General features: G+C 40.6%; 3 protein-coding genes across 5 annotated transcripts in view; 2 read left to right on the forward strand and 1 right to left on the reverse strand.

Annotated features, from left to right (window-relative positions):
• The first annotated feature begins 1,406 nt into the window (after positions 1–1,406).
• On the forward strand, positions 1,407–10,864 carry slc30a9 (solute carrier family 30 member 9). Its single transcript, XM_084010112.1, has 18 exons — positions 1,407–1,505; positions 1,930–2,079; positions 2,214–2,411; positions 2,578–2,619; positions 2,809–2,908; positions 3,187–3,279; positions 3,417–3,499; positions 4,186–4,244; positions 4,671–4,738; positions 6,001–6,159; positions 6,292–6,427; positions 6,517–6,556; positions 6,698–6,769; positions 7,506–7,613; positions 7,790–7,955; positions 8,263–8,392; positions 9,223–9,336; positions 9,443–10,864. The coding sequence occupies exons 2-18, from the start codon at positions 1,971–1,973 to the stop codon at positions 9,485–9,487; spliced, it is 1,722 nt and encodes a 573-aa protein (XP_083866238.1). The 5' UTR covers positions 1,407–1,505; positions 1,930–1,970; the 3' UTR covers positions 9,488–10,864.
• A 2,537-nt stretch (positions 10,865–13,401) lies between these two features.
• Positions 13,402–17,534, reverse strand: grxcr1a (glutaredoxin and cysteine rich domain containing 1 a). Its single transcript, XM_084010129.1, has 4 exons — positions 16,977–17,534; positions 15,324–15,563; positions 15,173–15,238; positions 13,402–13,775 (listed from the first exon to the last, which is right to left on the reverse strand). Exons 1-4 carry the CDS (start codon positions 17,373–17,375, stop codon positions 13,596–13,598), a joined length of 885 nt encoding a protein of 294 aa, XP_083866255.1. The 5' UTR covers positions 17,376–17,534; the 3' UTR covers positions 13,402–13,595.
• Positions 17,535–24,531: 6,997 nt separating this feature from the next.
• The window catches only part of atp8a1 (ATPase phospholipid transporting 8A1), a 98,029-nt gene continuing 96,014 nt past the window's right edge, over positions 24,532–26,546 (forward strand). For all 3 annotated transcript variants that reach the window (XM_084010079.1, XM_084010081.1, XM_084010080.1), the window contains exon 1: positions 24,532–24,901. In XM_084010079.1, the coding sequence (XP_083866205.1) occupies positions 24,853–24,901 (49 nt within the window). In that variant the 5' untranslated portion in view covers positions 24,532–24,852. The remainder of the gene's footprint in view (positions 24,902–26,546) is intronic.

Raw genomic sequence — 26,546 nt, forward strand, 5'->3', positions numbered from 1 at the left:
TCAAAATCAAAACATGCCAGCCAGTCTGGTTACAAGGAATCAAGTCCGCATTAAGACGTTTAAGACATAGCGCCCCCACGCTTCAATGGTGAGGACAAGAATTGCATGCAGGCCGGTATCTTTATTAAAGGAGTCATCACCTGGTTTTATACGTATCCAGCCCCCCTTGGATCGCTTTGGATCAATTCGTAAAACTTATTAGAAAAAAAAAAAAAAATTTTAATCAAACATTGAGCTTGTTCTGACCCTTTTTCGTACCGCGATTTTATCACGCGAGATTACGCGCGAGGTTTTGACTGGTCCGGATGTGCATTGTATAATATGTAATGAGGCGCGCGTTGATTCGCCGCAGGAAGGACAGAGCCGGGGGGGCTTGCCTGCATGCAGACTCCAAAACATAATGGCGGCGCTTCGGCGATTTCAGGTAGCGGACGGGGCGGGGTTGGGTGGTGAAAGAGGGGTGGGCTTATGCAAGTAGCCGCCACGGTGACGTCACCGAAGGCGCAGAATCAAAATCTCGTGCTTTAGGAATGCACACCCTTGTGTGCTATTCCTGTTCGGAAAAAGAGCAGAAGCGAAAAAACGGCGCCACTTTCAAACTCCAGCCTTTCAGGCAAGTTTCAACTGAGGTCAAACACAGATATGCATGTTTTAACAAGAGAAATTGCGATTTCCGGGTGATGACTCCTTTAAAGTGAAATAGTGATCAATCACCCTCATGCGCAAATCATACATTCAAAATAGCCCAATTTTACACATGATCCATGATTATGACAAAAAAACAAAACAAAAAGGAAATGCATGGGAAAAAACAGCATTTTGCCAATATTTTAGAGACCCCCCCAAAATTTCACTAATCATGTTTTCAGGGGAGCTCATGTCTCATTAAGGGGGGCTGAGACCCCCCTGGCTCCCCCGTAGTTCGCACCCTGTATATATATATATATATATATATATATATATATATATATACGTATATATATACGTATATATGTACGTATATATATATATATATATATATATTCTTTGTTGACTGTGTAAAGGTATTGTGTGTGTGTATGTGATTATCTACAAAGATGAGGAGCAGAGTTGGAAAAGGAGGTTGTGTAATTAATTAGATTTATATTGTGATATTGCCCGTTTTACCCAATTTACCCAACCTTTCACCCCTGGGTAATTTAACAAAAAGTATATTTTAATTTAGAATTTTAATTCAATTTTAATAATGAAATGAACCGTCAACTTTTCTTCTCAACTACATGATTTAGTTGAATGTAAATGAAAATGACAAAACAGGAGCAAAACGTGTTCAGTTTGCGCGTCAGTTTACAGAATATCGCGATACTATGTGACGAAACACTGCAGCTGATTGCACTCTCACGAGAAGGTCGCAAACGACGTCACTGGTGTGTCACAGGTCACGTCCATAGCGGCGTTACCATCAGTTTTACCATAGATTCTCAAAATGGATACAGATATTGCAGAAGAAACCACACGATAGAAAGGTACCGGCTTTTTAAATGACCACATCTAGTTCTACCGCCACGCCGTTGCTTTGAGTGAATAACATAGTAGAGGGCATTTGTTACTTAGGGCGGCCATCGATGTAAGTTTACGGCGCAAGCTAGCTAGCTAACTAGGTGTAGCAAAGTTTGTGTGTCCGTAGACGCGGGGTTGGTGGCGCTGTAGTAGCGTTAGCCTGCCGGCAAATATAACTAGCCGACTCATTATCGGTGACAGACCTTTCAGTCAGACACCAACGTCGGCTGTGTTAAACATTTGAGTTTGTTTATGGCCACGCTAGCGTTACTGCTTGATGAAACTGTTGGCGCTGACGTTAGACGTTGAGAGGCGATGTCTTTGCGTTAATCTGTCTGAATTGGGTTAAGTTGACAAGCTAACATAACAGTGCCCGGGTCATCCGTGCAGCGAGTTCCAGCACTTCGGTCCCGAGCCCCGCTACAGCGAGGATGTTCCCCAGCCTGGCCCACCGACCATGGCACATCTTCTGCAGGGTCTCCATGCAGCACCGGACGCCGCTATCGCAACGGTCCCCGAGGTTCTCCCAGCTTTGCTATGGTAAGGACTCTCGTCGATAGAGGCGTTAGGACACTGGGGCTCTTCCTACCCTGCTTTCTCTTGAACCATGGCTCACTATGCAGCACGACTGAAGAAAACAGAAACAAACTGATGTCCAACATTTTGTTGCCCAGGTTGGCATAGTGGAGGCCTCCATAACTTGCGGTTCAGCCTTCCAGACTGCCGCGTTGCTTCTCCGGGGCTGGGCAAGGTGCAGTACTACTCTACCTCTGGCAGCAGCAATGATGGTCCCCCAAAATCACCATCTGGAGATGCTCCGTCAGCAGAAAACATCCTGTCCGCTGCTGTAAAAGCCACCCCACCGTCACCAGGTGACTGACTTTAATGTTTCCAAATACTGCCGAAGTTGTCTGTCTTGTTGTGTGTCATTGTATTGTATTTCTGGTAGGTTGAGATGTTCAGGAAAATGTAATAGTTGCCCAGAATAATTTCTCCTTGATTTACATCTTTTGATACTGTTTTTTTTTGCTCTCATAGGTTCTCAGGGGCTGACTCAAGCTGAAGCAATTCATGTGAAAGGTACTGAACAACATTTGTGCATGCTTCAAGTGAAACAGACGCTAAATTAGACTCGCTTTACTTTCGATTTACCTTATATTTTTAAGTATCGTCAGAATGTGGGTGTTAGTTGTGGCTTGCACAAACATGAGGACTAATGAATGCAGATGAAATCCTTGTATTCTAGTTTACCTCTGTTGTCATGTGCAGTTCGTGCAGTCCTGAAGAAAAGGGAATATGGAGCTAAATACACCCAGAACAACTTTATCACAGCAGTCAGAGCTATGAATGAGTTCTGCCTCAAACCAAGGTAACTCCCGTCTCCCTAACCAACTGTAATATCTCATTTATTTTATATTTATTATGCAGCACAAAACTATATGTCACCATGACGAAGCAGATTTACCATTGCTGAATGCTCATATGTTCCATGCTAGCTGAGATGCTGGTAGACCACAACTCAATTTACTTTTAGTTAATAAGTAAAGTTAATAAGTAAACATGCTGTTGTGATTAGCTGATATATACCAATGCCTGACATTGTTTTAGTTCTTCCAAAAGCATTTTCTTATGTCCATGTGCTCTCAGTGATCTGGAACAGCTTCGAAAGATCAGAAGACGCAGCCCCCATGACGACACAGAGGCTTTCACTGTCTTTTTGCGGTCAGATGTGGAGGCAAAGTTAGTTCTATACCCGTTCGCTTTACACCTCAAGAGATATTAAGAAGACAGCACTGTGTCTTCCAAAAATGATTGGTATTCTTTTTCATTGATATGCTCTCCAACTTTTGTTAATTCATTTGTTTCTCTCTGTGAAGAGCACTGGAGGTATGGGGAAGCCACGAAGCTCTAGCCCGAGAGAGAAATCTCAGAAAAGAAGTGGAGAGAGAGTACGAAGAGAGTAGGTTTTTGTTTTTCCCTTCAACTTCAACATTTTTGTCTTAAAGCTCAACATTTTGGGACAAATGCCCTTTCGCTTTCTGGGAGAGAGTTTGATGAGAAGATCAGTTCCATTTTCAGATTATATGCAGCAGGTTAGCTTGTCTTAACACAAAGACTGCAAACGCCAAAACTGAGTTGACTAATTATCATATTTAATATCTCATTCCCATTCAAAACCCAAGCGGAAGAAAAACAACTATTGACAGACTATTTCTTGGCTCTGGGTAATTAAAAATGAGTCCTACACATAATCTTCCTTAAAATGGAGAATTTTTTATACTTAGATTTTTGTACAGATTAAATTTAACATTTACATTTAGGGCATTTAGCAGACGCTTTTGTCCAGAGCGACTTACATTAAGTACATTTGTCAAAAGAAAGAAACATCAACATATCATTGCCGTAAAGTAAGAGCTAAAAAATAGAAACAAGTGTTCAAGGTCCTCGTCAAAATGAGTGTCGATCGTCTCATCTGTCTTCCAGAACCAGAATAGGGTGTTTTCCAAAATATCAAACCATCCCTTTAAATAGTTTAATCAATTCAGGATTTTGATGAAGATTCCTGAGTGTTTGACAGCTGTTATTAATTTTTTGGTCTGTTGGACATATGGTTTTATTTGCATTTCCTTTTTTTTCAACTTCCAGATATTTACCGGAATCAACAGTTGTTGAAGGAATATAAAGACTTTTGGGGAAACACTAAGGTGAGCATTTTTATTTTTGCCTGACATTTTCTTTGATAATATGACCAGTTCTTCACATCATGTTTTATATGTGAAAGAGAAAGTAATGTGGATGTGTTATTGGTGGCTTTTTGTCGGTTACAGAGGTCACTGTGTCTGTGTGTCAATGTCATGTGTTGTCATTTGACAAGTCCCCCCTCTTTGGTGTATAGTGGTGTTATTTTAATGACTATACTATATTGTTCTACACTTCTCTGGTATGTCATGGTATATTCTGTACTCTGCCGGCTTGGTTTTCCAGAGTATTTCCCACAGTATTTTTTATGACGTTACATCAACTGTATACGTTTGTCATGACAACAACAGAGCTGTAAATTCCCAATCCGGTTTTTATTGATCAAAGAGCCGTTGCTGAAATTCACTTTGCTTTTTCTTTGTTCCACAAAGCCTCGATCGGGCCAGAGGGCAACTTTCCTACAAGGGCCGGGGAAGGTGGTCATGGTCGCTATTTGCATGTAAGTTTTAATATTCTCAATCTTATTTCTGACTGCTGTTTGTTTTTGCTGTGAAATCCTTCTGTACTCTGTAGGTATGCCACGGTGAGGACATTTTCCCATGAGTCAATAAACTAGTGACAATACCGATTACACCCGGCATTGTATGAGACAAGATATTTGGCTCTGGCAGATATGCTCAATATCAGTAGAGCGCTTTAAATCCTAAATATTTCCGAATAGCTGCTTTTGCTTTTTGCTGACAACAAATCCTACATCATCTGACTGGTCTACCCTCCCTTCTCTTCTCAGTAAAATGTGACCCCTGCCACACTTTCAGTTTATAATTGTAGCATCCGTCATCCAACTAAGTATTGATAAACCACTTTAGAGCTTTTTCATTCATTTTATTTCATTAACATGACTGCTGATTGGTGGTTGATATGCACAAATTATCTAAAAGGGTTTGATTTCTATAGTTTGTAGTTTTTTTAAATGGCGGCAGTGGATAAGTAATGTAATCAGTGTGTAATTGGTGTATGCCCAAACACCATGTAACACTGACTACCATGGGAAGTCTAGTACTCTGTGACTTTACTGAGCTGTAGCACACACAGTGGGAGTTATTGGATTAGAGAGGAACCAAGAGTCTGTTCTCAGCAGGGTTACCACGTACGGTATGTCGGATGAATGTTGGACTGTAACGGTGGAGAAACCTGGGAAAAAATACTGACTCCATGTGGACCTAGTTTCCCCTGAGTTCTTTTGTCCTAAGAAATATACGCCTTACTGTATTTGATTTTTTTTGCCCCCCTATCTAAAATATGTGTATATCTCTATTGGGAACTGCATGGGACCTTGTCTCACATGTCTTGTGGCCTATTGGATTAGGATGATTGTGTTAAAGGACATGTGCAGTCACATGAACATCCTTCACTTAGTTTCAAAAGGACTCACGGGACTCAAAAAGTTATGTCCGGAGTAGAGAAGCCGTCCAGTTAGAGTGTCAATCCTGTGATTCGGGAGCATAAAAACAAAAAAGGTGAAATACACGCCATTAAACAGAAAATAGCTGAGCAGTGAAAAATTGGGAGTAATTGTATGTTGTTATTCATTTTAACTTTAATCTCCTGCTAAATTAGTTTGTCTCCACTTAACCACATCATCGGGTAGCTAACTGTTTTATGTCCAGTCCGTAGACACCTCAGTTAAGTTATGTTTTAGGTGATAGACATGTCCATAGCTCTTTGAGTACTTATCTACAGTTTTTTCTGTGTCCTCAGCAATGGGCTGAATTTCTTCTTTAAGCTCCTTGCTTGGGTCTACACTGGATCAGCGAGCATGTTCTCAGAGGCCATCCACTCTCTGGCCGACACCTGCAACCAGGCACTGCTCGCCCTGGGAATCAGCCAATCTGTCCGCAACCCTGATGCTGGCCACCCGTAAGCACCATTATGACATCATAACGTCAAAGATAATATAACTGTGGCCTTAATGATGTTGATGGGTAAAAAACTGTTCTGGTTCTGTTAAAATGACAGTCAGCTATAAAGGAGCCCCTGCATCTTTTCCAGGTATGGCTTCTTCAACATGCGCTACATTGCCTCCCTCATCAGCGGGGTAGGCATTTTTATGATGGGAGCAGGCCTCTCCTGGTACCACGGCATCATGGGATTGCTGCACCCAGAGCCTATTGAATCTTTGTTATGGGTGAGTGAGTGTCTTTGTTGACTTGCTGTGTCTGTAATGCAAGATGTATAAAGGCTAATGATCCAACACATTATATTTCTGTGTTACAGGCTTACTGTATTTTGGCGGGATCCCTGGTGTCTGAAGGAGGTAGATTATAAAAAATAGTTCCAGATCTTTAATGCCATTTTGAGATAAATAGAAACTGAAACATCTTTTTCTCTTTATCTTTAATGCCATTTTGAGATAAATAGAAACCGAAACATTTTTTTTTCTATTTTCCTTTCTCAGCCACGTTACTAGTAGCCGTCAACGAGATTAAGAGGAGTGCCCAACTCCATGGACTGTCTTTTTATGAGTATGGTATGTGCATTTGAAATATTTGTTATTAATTGATGATGCTGCCATTCACACCTGGCATTAAGCTGAATTTGTAGTTATCAGACTGCAGTTTACTCAGCCATTATCTACATAAAACTGCAGGTAGTAAAGATATAGGGGAGGCGAATGAATTCTGATTGGATTTGTTTAAATCACATACCACAATGTTTTGTGATAGACTGACTGCAAACGGCCAAATAACAATGTTTTTTTCCAAGCCACATATACTAAATGATCTCTCTTACAATATCCAGAGGAATGGTTCAAGGCTTTGACCTGAGCAGACTTGAGGTCAGGAGAAATGTCAAGTCAGTTTATTTACTGAAATTAAGCCCAATATGACAAATTTGCCTGAAGGGGATTTTTCAATCTGGGCAGCATATGACACCCTCTGTCCTCAGAGCCTCGCTTTGGATGAGGAAACGCCTCCAAAAAACGTTTAACTGGGGGAAAAATGTAAGAGACCTCAAGAGCAGCAACTGAAAAGTGATCCCTCTCCCTGGACGGACAGACATGTAATGGATGTCATGCGTACAGAATAACCAACATAATAAAATGACAGTTTAGAGAATCCAGGGGGAAAATGATGCAGAATGTAAACCTATATGAAGACTCCTATCTGACAACAAATGTAAAAATGTGATGTAGATCAATTCCAAATTGGTTGCGTGAAGCGTCATGGTGTAAATGTGGTCTTGCGTTGTATTGATGTGTGCAGTAATGCAGAGTCGGGACCCCAGCACCAACGTAGTGCTGCTGGAGGACGCTGCTGCTGTGTTGGGAGTCATCATGGCTGCTGGCTGCATGGGGCTCACCTCACTCACAGGTACACGAAGAAGCATGGAGACATTATTGCTATAAACTATTCTAAACTATTATACTTTGGTCTCTAGCGTCAGTAATGGCAATGATCCAGATTCATAAAGATTTACTGATACTCTTTCTTTCAATTTCTTTTAAATGTTCGATTTCTTCTGCCCATCTCCGCCTGTGTCGTCCTAGGTAACCCTCACTTTGACAGCTTGGGCTCTCTTGGCGTGGGCACGCTGCTGGGCACCGTCTCGGCCTTCCTCATCTATACCAACACGGAGGCTCTGCTGGGTCGCTCCATACAGCCTGAGCGTGTACAGAAGCTTACTGAATTCCTGGAGAATGACCCTGCAGTCAGGTCAGCAAATGAACAGGCACGCTCTTGTGCACGCACACACAGCTGTGAAACAGGAACCAGGTCTTGATGTCCGGTCTGGGATCATCCAAAATAATCCCCACGTGAGACCCTGAGGACTTACAGTGACTTTATAGTTCTACTGATGTTGATGGACAACATTCAGGCTAAAAAAATAGATCATCTGCTATTTACTGGTCTTTAAATGCAACCATCTTGAGGGGCAGCTGTCCGAAAGTATCCCAATAATTATATTAAGTTAACGTGTGATAGTCGTTCTGCCCATCTAACCTCCTGATATTGTGAGCAGGGCCATCCACGATGTGAAGGCCACTGATCTGGGAATGAGCAAAGTGCGCTTCAAGGCTGAAGTTGACTTTGATGGCCGAGTGGTGACACGGTCTTATCTGGAAAAACAAGACATTGACCAAATCCTCAATGTAAGTTGTATTTTTCACTCCCTTTTGTTATTAATATTTTCTTCATGTGTAGTTTAAAACAGCATTCTCTTTTATATTGCTACCCTAAGTTATGATGTCTTTATCTGTTTTTATTACTGTGATGTATGGTAGGCAAAACACATGAAAGAATCACAGATCCATAAAAAAAGATTTGTCATTAAAGGGTAATTCCTGTGTTTTTCTTTTCTTTTTAATGCCATCGTCAAAGTTATAAGTCGTTAAAGAGTCAACAAGATGTTCATTCATTGGCAGAAGTGAGGCTGCACATTACACGATGAAAATGTTCAACATAACAGAACATAATGACTTTTAATAACAGAAACGGATCATTATCAGGACACTCAAATAAAAGTCACTTCAGTGATGCTTTACTAATTGTTGGTTCCCTGCTGCATTCATGTCTCATTGGAAGGAGCATTTATTAAATAAATGTGTTTTTTTATATTAGTATTAAATACAGTATAACCATGATTTATAATGAATCATTAATGAGTCTCAACAGATGTAAGAGTTCTGTGCTGTAATCTCCAACATACATAACGCAAGTCACAATAAGTACTGTGCAGATTATTCCTTACAGACGTTGAAGATTTGAATCTCCTGATTAGGCTTCAGTTCTGAGTGGTCCTTCCAAATATTGTGATTTCTTTTGCAGCAGGAATGTGGAAAAACCTGAACTTGGTTTCATTAAATAATTTGTTGCTCCAAAAAAATGTGCTGTTTTCGTGTTGCTATATCCAACATGCATCTTTACTGCTTACCTTTTATCTTTACTGACTAAAGCTAAGTATGTGCTTTTGTCTGTGCAGGAAATTCAGCAGGTGAAAAGCCCCGAGGAGCTGGAGAGCTTCATGCTAAAACATGGGGAGAACATCATTGACACACTGGGGGCCGAGGTGGACCGCTTGGAGAAAGAACTCAAGGTTCATAAATAGTACACTTTTTACCATTTCAGGGTGTTTTTTTATTGGGATTTATCTGCAAAGCAAAGACAGATTTGTATGTAACCCATGTTTTATTCTTCTACAGCAACGTAACCCAGAGGTCCGTCATGTAGACTTGGAGATACTCTAAGACCCGACAGGTCTCTGCAGAGGGAGCCTCCTACTTTAACAAGAAGAGGAAATGGTGAAAGGAGGGCCAAGCCTGCCTCCTCTATCTGCCTCCCATCCGACCACCACAAAACAAACCTCCGTCTCTGCACAATCCAAGTCTTACTGTAGAATAGTCCATAATCATACTCGCGGAACGTGTTTGGGCAGTGATCATGCTTTCTTTGTGTTGCTTGAAATTCAGTTAGCCGAGAACTCAACCTGCCAGAGATCCAATTTCACATTCAAGTGCAAGTGTTTCTGGCTGAAGACCAAGAACTGTCAGTAGTCTCCTTGAAATTTAAGAGACATATTTACAGTTCACATTAAAATACGACAAATTAGTCTTCTGGTTGTTTTGAACTCACATTCCTGCATGAATGTGTTTTGATTCGGTTGAAAACACGACTGCTTCAGATACCAAATCACCAAACAGGACCAGTATAATTTACTAGACTTGTACTTAACTTTAATGTGATGCTTGAACCACAGCGATAGTGTTTCCTCCGTTAGTACGAAGGAAACATGAGAGCTACATATTCAAAAGAGGTTTAACTGCTAGACAATATTAAGGTGTTTTTGTTATTTTTGTTTCATGGTAAAAACAGATGGACTGCTGCAGGTCCACTCATGAAACAGTTTGTGATTAATAGATTTTATTGCTATTACAGCATTAAAAAAGAATCATACAAAATAAAAGGTGGTAGTAAGACTTAAATTGATTGTATGCTGGAGTTGAAGAGTGAACAATGGTTAAATACAGTAGTGTACCTTATTGAGCAACAGCTTATGCAAAATAAATAAATATGACAAAACACTCAAAATCAATATATCTTAAAAGTTATTTATTGGACATGTTGATCTCCACAAGATCAAATGGAAAGAGTGGCATCCCTCTCTTTCACTTCGTTTTTCTCTGCGAGCTTCACACTCCGAACTATTCTCCATATTTAGTAACGTTGTCTTGTGGGGTTTGGCAGCTGATGAGCAGATGGCTGACCTAAAGCTGAAGTACTGGAGGGATGTACATTTCCAGTGTAAATAAGTGGTCCACGATAAGGATTGGACTAGCCCCGTCTCAGATAATCATTCAGGATTCTGAATCTCTTTGTGATGCTTTTGCTTATGCGTTTACTTCGATCGGTAACAGCTACAGCTCGGGACACATCTGCCTGCTGAACATGTTACTCTGCTTCAGGAGGGTGCCGGAGTCATTTGGGAGGGCGGATATATTTATATATATTTTTGAAGGTGTTAATAGTGTAATAATATTTACCCCGTTGGTTGTAACGATGTTGCCACTGCTGAAGGAGTTGGAATAAATTTGAAATAATTTATTAAAATTACTTTGTTTTTCCTTTTCTGCCATGTGTGTGTGGATTTTTATTTCAACGCTGCTTCACGTGTGGTATGGACATTATGGGGGACGTGTGGTTCACGGTGTTCCCAGATGTTGGGGTTCTTGTACGAACCCCCTGAAATGAATGAGCTGTGGATGCATTAAGGACTTGAACGCATCTAGAACAGTAAAGAAAATATCCGAAGCCAAGCCTTTTGGATTGAAGGTCTGTTTCCTGTTTGAAGCTCGACTGGGTTGACTGGAATGTAAACCCAAGTCCATTAGATGGTGCAGTTGTAGGGATGAGGAGGGGGGGGGGGGGGGGGCGCACTAGCCTGTACGCTGACGTCAATAAAAACAGTCATTTCCAACCAGTCTGCGCATTCACCGACCGTTCAAAACATTACGCACAGCATCGCGGCCGGACCCACGCTAGACTACTCGACTGAAATAATCTTTCGCCGAGGCCGGAGAGCGGAGACAATGCGGATAAACTCCATATGCAGGTTTTTAAGAACCATTGAATGTTGTGTTAACATTTCTGGGTGTTGCGCGCATATCAGTGTCATGTCTCATCATACCATTCCCAAGTCACTCGTGCCAGAGCCGCTGCCTGCCTTGTTTCCTTTCATGTGTCCCCTCCGCGGAGACCGTAAGGGTGTGCACGTTGATTTAAAAAAAAAAAAAATAGGAATCAGATCATCGGATTTGGCTGATTTTTATTATTATATATATATTTAAAAAAAAACATGCGTCGAGACGCGCCTGTCACGTCTGGAGATCACCAAACACATCTTCAGTCCCTTCGTCTTGACATCACATCGGGAGTACTCATTGGTTCGTTTTGTGAGCGCTTTTAGCGAAAACCTCGCTGTTTTTGCAATAATATTCGATAAATCCTCTCCATGATCGTCTCCGGCAGCCCACAGAAGGGGGCGCAGTGAACCCGCACGGTTGGGGTCTCAGATTTTCATGCAACCTCGCCTCCTTCACCACAAGCCTGCGGTTACAAAACCCCAAACCCCCATTACTGTTGGCTGCGGAATTGAATTAAAGAAATTACATTTTTTTTTTGTGCAGCTATATGTCACCATCTCTTACTATCCATGCAGGAAAAACATCAGCAACATTTTATTTTTGCTTTGTTTTTTTTTTCTTCTTCTTCTTCCTTTCTTCTAAATAATCGATTTGGTTGCTGTTTCAATCACAGGTGCAGGAGCATCTAGAACAATCCGAGTAATGTGTGATGGCAGCAGAGGTCCTCATGGCGGATGATCATCATCATCATCATCATCACACTGCTCTGCGCTTTTAGCCTCTTTACAGTGCTGCCTTGTCTAATCATGTTCAAGCAGCATTGTACAGGGCTATGACAGCGTAGAGAGCTGGGCTGCTCGGGCGCTGCGTCTCTTTGACCCTTTGGACGGCAGCCAACAAATGACATCATCCGCTAAAAAACACTAAACGGCGAGGATTGTACTTGAGGATTGTTGGCAATGGAGTGACCTGTCTTTGAATGTCCGTGCTGATGTCGTCAAAGCCTGAAATGCAATGCCCTTTTTTTTTTTTTACGATGAAAGACAAGCGGAGAGCTCGGAGTTCTCCTTAGGTTGAATTATTCAATGCAAATGTGAATCCCTGCGCAGCCAATACATTATTGAACCAATTAGTCACATCGCATTGTTCTGCTTCTGGATTCACCCGTTTGAGCGTCTGTATACGCAAAGATAAGAGTCTACATTTTCCACGTTTGGTCTTTGAAATACTGCTGCTGTTCTGGAGGTATTTTTGTTTATTATTTGTTATTATATTTATTATATTTTTGTTGTTTTTTCTAACCATTCGGATGAAGACAATGTTGCGTTTACTGTAGCCTACAATAACAGAATATGCTTTTAGCAGTTTCTTCTGTACTTTGACTACAACTAATTATTATTTTCATTTTCGATTATTCTCCTGTTCAAATTTCTCACAAATGACTTCTTAAATGTGACATCTTCAAATGCCATCTTTTTGTCCAACCGGAGACATTCGGTTTGCTATCACAAAGAAAATCAACCACTCCCTTTGAAAGTTGCAGATTATTTGTCTTTTAACTGATTCAGCACTAATGTAGCACCAGATATATACTGCACTATTAAAAAGGTTTACATTTGTTTGATTCCCTTGATTTATTTGAATTTAAATGTATGTTTTCCTATTAACACTCAGTTTAATAGGTGCACCGGGTTAAAACGAATCATCATTTTTAGAAGTTTTCTAGGTGTGAATGACGTAGGGTGCTCCGTTGTTTACTGTCTGTAAATTGAGCCCCTTTACTTTCCCTCTCTGTCCTGTGTCTCCGTCCTCCTTAACGCTGTCTGATATGGGATTAGTAATGAGAGCAATGTCAATTAAATAACAAGCTTACATTTACCACAGGTGAAACTAGTTCAAGGCTCCTTGGTGGACATATGTGTTTACAGGAACCTTCCATTGAGAATGTTTGCAGGAAGCTAAATGAAGAAGCCTGCTGTTGCTTCAGATCATCTTCTTGTCACAAATTGTAGACATTAACCATAGCAACAGCACCACATCCACAAATTCACCGATTTTTATTACAAATTTACCCATTTTTTTCGTTACTAACAATGGCCGTGGAGGAAGAGTCCTGCTGCGTTTCATTCCACTGCCTGTGTTACAGTCCAGTTGAAGGTCCTGCGTACCGTCCCAGAGAGGGCAGCGAGGATGTTGGATCAGGCACGTAACATCCTCAGTGGCTGCAGCTCACACAGGGCTGCAGACCGTTCTCGTTGCAGGAAGTGCACTTGAGGGCTTTGAAGGAATCCGTGAAGCAGTTGCGAAACACGGACATCTTGCTGCCATGGCACATTGGGCACGGGATGAAGGCAAAGCCCCCGCAGGTCTGGCACGTCTGAGGCTGCTGTACCCTCTAGATACACGGAGAGAGAAAGATTTACTTTCCAGATGAGATGCTGACACCAATATTCAATACTGACACCTACAATATCTACATTCCTCGTGCTAAACAGGGCTCATTTTCATCCTGAAGTTCACATTTCAAATGACCCAAATTTGGTACAAATGGCTGACGTAACATTTAAAGATCTGAAAATCTGCTTTTGTCTAATCTGTGAAATGCTTTTTTTTGTCAGAGGAGGAGATCAATAGCTACTACGTTAGCTAGTTTAGCATAAAGGCTGGAAACTGTAAAACACCTAGTCTGGTCTAGTCTGGTCTAGTCTTTGTCCAGACTAACTAGCACCTCTAAAACTCACTCAATCACATTTTGTATCTAATTTGTTTAATCCGTTCAAAAAATGAATTGTAAAAATGACAAAATGTGGTTAGTGTGGGAGTATTTTGCCGGATTCTTTTTTGGCAGCGGAGAAAGTCACTGCCCTCAATAGAAATAGTGAGGCTCTTTATCAATTAAACCGTAATTAGAAGCAACCTTGTCTGTATAACTGTCCACGTCATCCTAGATGAAGATATTGTGAGTTTCTGGCAACTTGTGTAGAAGTGACAACAAACTGTCAGCTAATGGCTCCAAAAGACCAATCTGCTTGTTATGTAAAATCCCTCAATCCTTTAAAGGAGCCACACACAATGACAGTTATGAATCTTCTCATCTGACTCATAGCCACAAATTGTATTTCACTAAATGTGTAACTCTAAACCTCTCATCACAACATCCTCCAAAAGATTTCTTTGGGGCATAACAGCAGATAAAGCCACAGTGAATCTATGTTGTTGGTCAGGTCTGGGCTGATTAGTGTATGCATGACCTTTCAGAACATGCATATTATTTTAATAGCCTGCAGTGACTGGAATGCATTACTTAAATGTCATAACTTTGTATTCGCTTATGAAGACCGTTGTTGCATCTAAATTACAAGCAAAGCCCGAGAAAAGGCCAATGCTTGTGCAACAGACCTGACTGCAGCTCAGCGAGAAACAGAAACACCATCTCGGTTTGCAGCACCGAGTGACATGCTCCGTGTGGGTGTGTTTGGACAAATGTGTTGGAGGAAGAATCAATAACATGCCTCCATTATTAATGGTCACTTATTAATGTGCATGCATCTTTAAATTGTAGTCTGCTCGTGTTTTATTGATGACTAGGGAAATTACTTCTCCTGTTTGCTCTGTGTTCATCTCAGTGACTTCAAAATGACCACGTGCTCTTATCTGATATGTGCTTCCCCTGATTAAGTAAACATCATGTCTAAAATCATCTGGCTGGTTCAACCTGGTTCACAGGAAATCAACACCATCAGTTACTGTATTTATGGTGTGATTTACAATGCCAACACTGTGGAAACCAACCTCGATTTTTGTCAGAAGATCCTGAAGCTCTCCTGATTCATTCATGCCTAGTATTTTCTCAGCACCCTGAAAAACACAATCATTCATTAACTCAGTGTGCTGATGTACAATGTATTGACCATCATTAGAAGGAGTAAGAATCAGAGCTCACCCCGAGGTAGTGTCCGTCGATGAACACGACTGGTAGTGAAGGAGGTTCTCCCACACGTTTGCAGCGCTCCTCCAGGTCCTTCCCGTACTCGCTGTCCAGGGCGATGTTCTTCTCCACAAACCTCACCCTGTGGTTCTGGAAGATCTTCCGGACCAGCTCGCAGCGCTCAAACGTCGTCCTCACCACACGGAAGCTGGTAGTGTAGATCACTATCCGCCCGAATTCAAGCGATAACTCCATCTAAGAGGAAGTCAAAATCCTTGATGTAGTCACATGATTGAGTTTTTGTTGTATTTGTTTTGATCCATATGTTTCTCCATATGGAAGGGTTAGGATTAGGGTTAGGGTTCAAATGAACCATCCAAAGATTCAACCATGCCTCCCAACTGCAAAATGATGATGTAAAATCTATGTATGAATATGCTTCAGATATCCACTTTTGAATTATGGCAAAACATTTTTATAATTGGTACCACTATTGGTGAGCTGTGGCTGGCAATGCTTAGTAAATCAAAAACAACATAGAAAGGATGAAAACCGAGGGGATGTTTTTGCTCTTATTAATGACTGAAAGTATATTTGATTTATAAAGACCCCAATTTTGTTCACAAGCTGAAAATGATCAAATCCTGTTCAAAACACCAATTTATTAGAATCTTATGTACAAATATTACAGATTTTCATTCTAAAATAGTTGAAAAAAAGTATCAGAATATTTTACTTTTCTGTTCAGTATGCAGTCCAGCTGTAAATTGTCTCAGTTGTGCTGATCTTAAAATACTTCACGTCGTTCAGAATTAGCTTTTCTGCTTACGTTTGTCAGGGTGAAGCGAGGGTTCGACCGAAGGCCATCCCAAAAATGGCAACTAATCCCCTCTCAGGATTTGTGTTTAGGAGGTCACTTATAATCCCTTTAAAGGTGCCATATTAGAAAGTAACACCACAAAGTATGTATGACTTGCATAGCATTCAAGGAAGTATATAGATTTGTATACTTTTTAAATGTGCTCATCCTTCCTTCCAGGTAACCTTTAACACACAATGCTAACTGTACTATTTCAATAAATTAAGCCATATGTTCATTTTGATGGAACGCCCACATCAAAGTGAAGCGAGTCAAAATCACCCAAAAAATGTACAAAGTTGCGGCATGCTTTGAAACATGATTGGTGATAATTTAATGTGCACACGATGTTTACAGAATGTTTCTTTTGTGGTCAGACTGTTACAAATATTTAAACATTCCCCCTAAATAAAGATGATGTCGATGAGAAGCTTTATTGACACTGTTTGTTCTCCAGATGCCGCTTTGCAGAGAAACGGCTTTTTGTGATATGACACCTCATCAGCTTTGCGTCAGCACAAGAGTGACCTCAGAACAGGAGCCACTTTACTGCCGGGATACTAGAAAGTGCAGAGAATTCATTAACCTGATTAGTTTCTCTTGAAACACTTAACGGGATGCATCATTAATCTTTAATTGCTCTGTGACCTTGTCCTCTATTGTGAGCTTTTATCCCAGTCTTACACCCACATGTAGCTCCTACCTGTAACTAGACTTGAGGACAGAGACAACAATGATGGGAACTGCTGTTGGATATAGATTGTGTGAAAAACAATGAGGTGAAACGAGGCCCCGTCAGATGTACTTACACTGTTGTAATCGGGAAGATTTTCAAACAGCGTCTGACCCGCGATGACTTTGTGCTTGACCCCTCTCACGGTCCCATTTTTACTGAGTATGTTGACCCTCTTGGTGGTGAACATCCAGTCCTTGGTGGCCCCCGCATACATGAGCAGATCATCAGGCTCACACTCGCTGTCGTCCGGCTCGGAGCCCAGGTATCCATACAGGTGAGCATCTCCACTCGTAGAGGGGGTGCTGGCCCGTTCTGCGTCAGAGCTGCTGGTACAGTCCGAATCCAGGGAGTCTGAGGGCCCCTCATCCTTGAACATCTCCTTCAGCACCCGGCCGCTGTTCCCCGAAGCCACGCGAAACCTCACTCGCTTCTGTGGCTTCTCCTGTCCCGCCGTCAGCATCGTCCCCTCCATTGCAAACCCTCTGCCACATTACATGGTCCACAACGCCGGCGTGGAGCTCCTCTCTTCTCATTCGGAGGGAGATGCGCAGCTCAGACACACCAGTTTGTCCCCCATGGATTACAAGCGTGTTTAATCCGCACTGTTTGAACAGATCTAAAAACGATCTGAGAGCCTGTAAGCTGCCTTACAGCCACACTCACACTGCCGGTAAATAATAAATGCACCTCTACCATGGCAACCTAGCGAGCTAATCTCAAGTAAAATGATAGTTGTCTTTGAATTATTCATCACAGTTTACACAGTTTTCACCAAAGCTTTGACAGAAGACTTTTAATGGCCTGATTGTGTGCTTTAATCAAACAAACATTTCTCTCTCTTGGGATAGGATGACAGCTGAGACAGGGAGTCAACACCTTAGTGAACACAAACATCAGTCGGCTGCCGCCATTTTGGTTTAGACTGAACTATCTCAACGGCTTGATGGATCGGCATTAAATCCTAATCAACCCAAATTTCTATCTATGACCAAACACTAAAAAAACAAAAAAACAAAAAAAAAAAAACTCATTCCCTCAGGATCAGCAGTGCTTTGTGTTCACTGCTAACTAGTGCTTCTAACTAGACCGGCCCAGGAGCATGTTTCTGTTCCTATAGTCATTTCTTACAGTTTTTGTGTGCCATTTCATTGTTAAATTCACTTCTGAAGTAAGATATGAACTGTGTAGATTTCATATGTTGGCAATTTAATACATTTTTTAGAAAATGACACCAGCTGGTGTGTGGGGATGGCTAGCCTGTTAGCTAGTTATGCTAACAGACCTGCTCTCAAGAGACCTTTCCCACTGCGGTGGGTCGATAGCTAGCTAGCTATTCCTGGAGGCTTGTTCTCTTAAATTTATGAACACATACCTTTGTATGTATTTTTTATGTATATGAACATAAGTCCATTGTTTATCTCTCACCAAAACATTTTAAATTAGGTTTTTGGTTGATGCTTGCATGTTTTCTTAAATGTTTGACAGTTTTTTTTACATTTGAACTGAATTTGTAACACATGAAATTGGGCTTAAAATGTATAACTTAGCTTAACTTAAGTATAACGTAGGCTAATGGACAAAGAGTAGTACAGGACCTTAATTTGTTCTGAAGACTTTGTCTACAATTAAGATTGTTTCATCTTGTTGTTCTTTGCTGTAATGTAAAGCAAAGGGATACATAATTATTGAAATTTCTTCCAAACACATGACGTGAAGTTTTCCTTGACTGCTTACTGTTTATCATTGAAGGTGGGAGCGCAGGTGTTCACTGGGGGACCTGGCGGAGCCGAGGAGGAACCGACCATATAATGTATATCACAGTGACGCCATACAGCAGCGTGAACAGACACGCCTCGGCTAGTTTGCTTGTGTCACAGGTGATGAAGCAGCTCCCTGGAGATTGTGACACGTCAGCTTGCAGTGGTGACAGCACCACTCTGTTTGAGTGCTGCAGTTTGGCCCCTGAGGTAAAAGTAACACACACACACACACACACACACACACACACACACACACACACACACACACACACACACACACACACACACACACACACACACACATTTTGTGTCACCACCTGTTTGTGTTGCTTACATTGTGCTGATGAACAGAGAAAATCCAACCGGGATAGTTTGATATGTCAAACTTAGATTTAGTAACATCCTGAGATGATGCCTCTGACTCTTATTGATCCAGAGTGACCCTAACTCTTTTATTATAAGAACGATTACAACATTGCCTGTAAAGGCTCGTTGTATATTATTGCTGCTAACTGCCAATGCTAGATGCCATTAGGATGTCTAGACTTTAAAATGACTGCCTGAGGAGCTGAAGGTGGCTTAATCATTTTTATTCTTTAGCCCTGTTGAGCTGTTTTTTCCCCCTTTTAATTTGTAGATCTTTGAGAGACTAGCGTCTTCAAAAGCCCTGAAAACCTAAATGTTGGTTATCTCACATGCTTTTTTCTGTGATGTTTTGTCTGGAGTGGGTGATGCTCAGTTGAAGAAAAGATGTATTTCTGTGGGATTTGACTCAAAATCAATAACAAGCATGTTGTTCAAGTTGAAGGTTCTCAGTAAACACATTTCTGTTTGGATTCAGTGTTACTCCCCAGGAATCACTGTGTGTGCTGTCCATGCTGAGTGCATTTAATATTTCTTAGTAGCAGTCCTACTCTGTTTGCATTGCTGGTGCATCTCTGATTTTCTTGGTTCCTGTAGTGAATTAGTGTGAAACCATTGGCAGGAATTCATACTGTGTTCATCCATGTGGGGAACCCACTCAAAGAACATTTCTCAATAGCACTATTAGAGTATCTTTCAAATCAAACCACACACAGCCCTGGGGACCAGAAAATACTTTATTTATTTAGAGTTTATAAATAAGGCTGTATATTCCAAGCTTTATATTATAATATTGTATTATATTATATTATATTATGTTATGTTTTGTTATGTTATGTTAAGTTATGTTATATTATATTATATTATATTATATTATATTACATTATATAATGTTATGTTATAAAGTAATATATTATATTATAATATATTGTATTATATTATATTATATTATGTTATGTTATATATGTTTTGTTATGTTATGTTATGTTATGTTATATTATGTTATATTATATTATATTATATTATATTATATTATATTATATTATGTTATGTTATATAATAATATATTATATTATATTATATTATATTATATTATATTATATTATATAGTCCTAGATTATTAATTTGACAGTCAGTGTCTGAATAAAGCTGCTTATGTCACTCTGCCATACTGTTCTTATTTGAATAAATCAGTCATGGTCTTTACATATCATTTGAAATATATATATATATATATATATATATATAAATGGAGAAGGAGTTGCTCAATTATCACTTCCCCATACACGTTCAGCAGTTTTATTCCAGAATAAAATGTCACATGAAAACAACTACAGTCACACTAAACAATAGTTGAGTTATCACCAAATGCATGAGAAAACAAGCTCACCACGTTGTTGAAGACCAGACAGGACATGCTTATCTGGAGTTCAGTGAAACTTACCCACGCCATGTCGAGTCAAGCAGCCATTTTATCTCATTTTAGCACATTTAGACAAGAAACCACTGAGATGGTGATATTCAACCCGAAAAGCTTATCTCTAAGCCCTCCTCGTCAGTAGCGCTAATGTAGCCTTGCCAGCCAGCTCAAGTGTAATTAAAAAAAGCTATTTGAAAAGAATAATACTTAAATGCTCTTTAATTTCACTTCTGTTTGCTGGCTCGGCTGTGACTGAGTGGAAGAAGTCAAACAGTTGGGAGTGATGAATGGTTTTCATTTCTGCAGTACATTTTTGAGTTGTAATAAGGCAAAGGCGGAATCAGAATGATGTCCACATATAGGGGCTTGAGAGAAAAAACCTCTCACTCCTGCAGACGATGAAATGTGTCTTTGTGAAAGTCTGACTACTTGGACATTCATTAATGATCTATTTTGAACAGGCGATTCAATATTTGGGATCAGCTGGGCGTCAAACCACCTCCTTGGCCCTGATGACGGATCAGCATCCACAAGGGGGCAGAGTGCAATTCAATTACAGCTAAATGTCATGCTGCCCAATCATTCTCTCAAGAGCTGTAGGCAAGGAATGAAGGATCCATCAGCATCCACCAGCTTGGTTTGATCGTTCTTTATAGAAAGGGCAATGATTATTGATTAACGACACAATCATTTAAACCCAGCGAGGATTATTGTAGAGATTGAGACTGAATTTTCAGACCAAAGATTTACAAACTGAACTTCAGAGGGTTTCGCTACAGGTTTGGTGATCACATTTTTCTTTTGAGAATGTTAAAGCCATTCTTGAATCTAAAAGCACTAAAAATGAGTAATAGTCATATCCCATCCTCATTTGTTCCCTTTAAGTGCTGTCTCACTGCCGTGGTGAGCATAAAAACCAAATGAATGTGTCCATAAAATACAATGAATGAAACAATCTGTTGTAGTAACGATTTTACTTTTTAAAAATGTCGATGTGAAATTGTTGAACACTAACTCATCAAGGTTACATTTAGGAGAAGTTTCACAATGTTTTCCAGTCCCATGGTGTAGATAGCAGTAAGGGAAATAGGGACTCCATCCGAAGTCAACCCTTTTAAAAGCATCTAGTGTCGGATCCATTAAGCTGCTTTGGGATTTAAGATGCAATACTTATATTTCCTCTCTTAACTGCAGCAAAGTGGCTCAAAGTATTTTCCTGCAAAGGCAAAGGGCTCCCACACTCACAAACATCATAGTTTATTGGCTGGTTTTTCAACCAGACTTTTGTCTGAAGGACATTGCAAATTAATCTTGGTTTGATGCCGATAAAGTGAGGATTTATAAAGGTGGGTTGATGAGGATGTTTGTAGCTCAGAAGAGAGAGACACTGGGGAGACACTTTTTCTGCACATTGCTATTTATCCTGTTATATACAGAATAATTAAGTATTATTTTTATCAAAAGCTAATTCGAGCTATTAAAATTAATAATTATTTGTGTTGTGCTGGATCTTTTCTTTTCATTTTAATCACAGCATATATACATTATTTTCACTGCAATAAAATATCAACAAAGGTGTTCGGTGGGAGTATAAATGAAATCTGTAGGTCACACTAATAAAGATAACAAAATAAAATGAGAGAAATAGTCATGCTTTTTGTAATTGACACAGTGGTAGGAATTGTTATGGCTGCATGGTTGAATGAATCATTGTTTGGACTGGAGCCGCTGTAAAACACAAAACCCGCACGCACACACAGTCTCACATAATGGAAGAGGCAGGCTTCTTGTCACTGTTGCTTAGCAACCGCAGGAGCTATACCAGCCAAATCCCTGTGGTGGCAAGCTGATGTTGAATTAGGAGGAGTGGGGGAAAGAAAGGAAATCTTTGGAAGAGATGTGTCTTTAGCAGGCACAGGAGGAGGCGTGGATGTTCAGGTGGTCGTTTCTTATTTTTGGATGTGGTGAATCTTGACTTCCTACGTATCACGATCTCTCTGTGCTTTTGTTTTGTCTTTTTTTTGTGGCTGTTGAGAATATAGGACTGACAAAAAATGTTTAGATTTATTTAATCTTATTGTTCAAATAGGTAGAAATACTAGTTTGCCTTCCAGCATGCACTGCACTGCTGATGCACTAGAAGCTTAATCTAATTTCCCCCTAATCCCCACAACACTAAATACATTGAAAGGGAATATGAATCCAAATAGGCGCCTAACGAAGAGGGTCATATTACATGAAGATATACAAGGAATTTGACCGTAATAACAAAGTCTCTCAGTAAAACACACATAAGCAGGGCACTCAGCATTATGAAAATACTGCTAATGCAACACATCAGACAACTAGTGTCAGTAACCCTGCAGTTCTTGCAGGCAACTGCAGTGGTGCTGCTGCTGTACAAATGCAGTCGTCTGTGTGATTTGCATTTCATCTGCAGTGAGAATGAGAACACACTTTGATTTACTGTACAGCCACTCAGTCGCAGCAGAGGAGGCATCGTAGCTGCTTTCTTCTTTGCATTTGGAATTTTTGTGGCTACATCTGAATAAAAGTCATGTGATTCTTTGACATATTGATGGTCAGGCTTTTGAGTTGGATGTACTATTTAAGTATTAGAGTCCAGCCTTTGTGCTTTACAGTTGGTAAAACATGTCCATTCTCCACACCTCTCACATACAGATGAAGTATGATTATTGATGTCAATCTTCTCATCTGACTCTTATAATTATGGAGTTACAGCAGGGGTGTGTCCAGGGATGGTAGCCTGATTTGAATCACCCCACACTCCATTATCCTAAATGATGATTGCTATCTGCCAGAGGACCTTAGGCTAAATTATTCTTATTTTGGTGGTACTTTATCCTGTGACTGTATTTTTTTAAATGTCGATTGTTTCTTTTCTTTTGTATGGAGGTACCGTTTCTTTATGATGACCTTTAGAAACATGTATGGAATCTTTATATTATATGTGTATGGTGCCATTCTGTTGTGTTATCATTGGTCTATTTATCTTTTGAACACAGGAATGACAGAAACTGTAAGGCTCTGTAGTTAGTAAATGCTAGTAAATAAAGTAGATATGGAGAATTAAAGTAAAGGATACAACCGAATAGGGATCCTTCTCCCACATGTGAGCATACAAAGTAGTATAAAGCATATCACCCAGCTTTTCAAAATATTAGTAATTCATTTCAAGTCTAATTTATATAGGTTTTTGTAGGTCTTTGGTTACTAGAAAATTGACCAAATGCTTAGATGACTCCTTCTCCATCTGGCCTCAGTGCAGATGTTAGCAGATGTTAACTTTATGTATTGTGACATAATATCAAACAAATGTAAATTACATTCTGGAATCATGCATGATTTTTTTAAATTACACATGTGTGTGTCTGTAGTCTGTGTCGATGCCCTTATGTGTCATAAACAGAACTCCACGTTCTGTTTATCTATAAAGTCTACAATCTAGTTTTTTCAATATTTGTGTCAGTTTGATGTGGTTGGCACTATAATTCAGCATGATAGTACTAGTATGATATTAGCAAATGCTAGTGAATATAGTCTATATATATATATGTTATATACATACTTTATATATGTTTAAAGTTCTAATACATTATATTTTAATGTTTGAGCATATATTTAATAAATGTTAGTTCGATAAGGGGTGGGGGTTGCCACTTGCTGACAATAAAATTACTATCAATACATTAATAAATATGTTTTATACAAAAACAAGACTAAACTGTGATGAGCCAACTCCCACCCAGTGTACTATTGTTATGTCTTCGAGCTGTGAACATCTACTGCAGAGGGGGAGGCGTCCACACCAACGAACAATTTGTGGGCCAATTTAAAAACGCATCGGTGTATTCATCATTATTGAACCTACCGATTGAATTGCGGCCCCTTTGTTTTAATATCCTTCAAAATACATTTGTCGCGACATATATTTCCTCGCCGCGCTGGAATGAGAGTTATTACGTTCAGATACTCCCCTCCTGCTGCGGCTGGAGGTGGTACGGTCCATAATGTGAAGCAGCACCGTCCCCCTCACGTCAGTTTATGGTAAATCCGTGTCCAGTCCTGCAATACCGAAGGCGTCTATCGGTTTATAATCCGCCGTGTGAACCGGGATGCGGGGGGATCCATGAAGCCGTGAGCTCCTGGGCACGGTTCTGTCACCACAAGGAAATGAACGTTACAACTCGTCCATACCTCTCGTTAGCGGTAAACACGCAGCACTACTGTCCGCATGAGAGGGGCTCCTCGGTTGTATTGTAGCCGTCTTTTTTAAAAAATTGTCTGAAGGCTGAGAAGAAGAAGAAGTAGCAGCAGCCACAGGGAGCAGTACTAACAAGCCGCGGCCGCTTGACAGGTGCCGTAGCCCGGCTCTATGTGGAGAGATGCCGCCCGTCCAGAGAACGGTGTCCGATCTTCGTACCCGGTCGGAGGGTATGTAAAGACAATTTCACTTCTTTGTATGTGTTACAGAAATGTTTGGGATTCAGGTCCACGGCTATTTCCTTGTTACCGAGAGAAGGCCGGCCGGTAGCTCTGTGGAAGTAAGGACAGTAACTTGCTAGCTAATGCGGTGATTAACAGTGGCCCGACAGGGGTCAAGGAAACCCCGGGGCCTCGAGACTTCTCTGAAGAAGTCACCAGAGACATAACTTATTTACACATCATTTTGAGTCTCCTTTCATCTCCATATCTGCAGATCAGACATAGGGGTTCCTAGAAAAAACGCTTCATCCGTAACGTCCGTCTGCAGAGGCTTCTTTAAAGTGATCTAGGTTGCACCTGACCTGACCCAGCAAACCTGGCACCCATCCAGACTGGGACACCCCCCCTCCCCTTCCAGTATATCCTGCCCACCACACCAAAGTACCATCATCTCAGAAAGTATGAGAGTTGACCAGCATAGAAGTTGATGCTTAGTGCTAGTAGCCACGAGTCTTACAACGCAATAAACAAGTATCTGCCAAGTGGTATCTACAGTAGCGCGGGTCTAATAATACAGGCATTGTAATTCAGCTGGGACCCTCACTCCTTCACTGCAGCAGTAACTTTCCACTGCATCGCAGCTGTGTTTACCAGGGAAAGAGGGTGCGGATACATTCACATTACAAAGTGATCTGGGTGCTCATAAGAGGATTTGTTTAAGATGGGGCTCCAAAGGCTGCTTTACAGCTATTGGTGTTAAGGTCTGTTTGTTTATCTGACCAGATCACCTATAAGACTGGACACATACAGGCTTATTAGCTGCAGATGCACAGTCCTGTAGTGCTTCCTCCCTTTTAAAATTCCTCCCATCACTTATTTGTGGCTCACCCTGACCTCTGACATCTCTGGACTGGGCCAGATTTTATCCGCAGGGGATCAATAACATTGTATTGTTATTATTTATGGTACTGACTGCAGTTTTATGTTTCTCCTGGTAGAACTGTGGTGGTTTGATTTGTGCTTGCTTAGATTTGATTTATAACTGTAGACACAGACATATATCTCGATCTGAGTTATTACTGTGACTAATGCATGCAGTCTAGCCTCTTAAAGTGAATTAAAAAGAACTTCCTCTCATTTGTATTTTCTATACTTCTTGATAAGTTGCTAAGTTTTGAGCTATTAAAGAATGTCTCTAATAATGCACAGTGTGCCATCTCATTTACCTCTGGTAGTGCAGTTACTTCACTGTATGAGACACTTAAGTGGTTACCAGCTGTGACAGCATGCGGCTATTGTTTTCCCTTTGTGAGTCTTTGTGTGTCATCATGGCATAATGTGGTCCTGGAGACACCAACTGTAGCGGGAACTACTGCAGCACTTTGTCTGTCTGTCTGTCTGTCTGTCTGTCTGTCTGTCTGTCTGTGTCCGTGGTAATATTAGCATCACAACAGTCCAAGATGCAGTCACAAAACTGTACTGGTCTGTAGTTGAGATTAAAATGAAGGCTGAATTCTAAGATGGGTGTGGTCCAAACAAGGGTGCCAGAAATACTGGGGTTGGAAGTGGGGAAGGGGCCACTGGTCACATGTTTATGTTTACATTTTTTCAGCTTTGTAGTCTCAGTTTTAGCTGTTCCTTACAGTATATTGAA

Source organism: Eutrigla gurnardus (assembly GCF_963514095.1).
Source record: "Eutrigla gurnardus genome assembly, chromosome: 5".
Classification (NCBI taxonomy): Eukaryota; Metazoa; Chordata; class Actinopteri; order Perciformes; family Triglidae; genus Eutrigla; species Eutrigla gurnardus.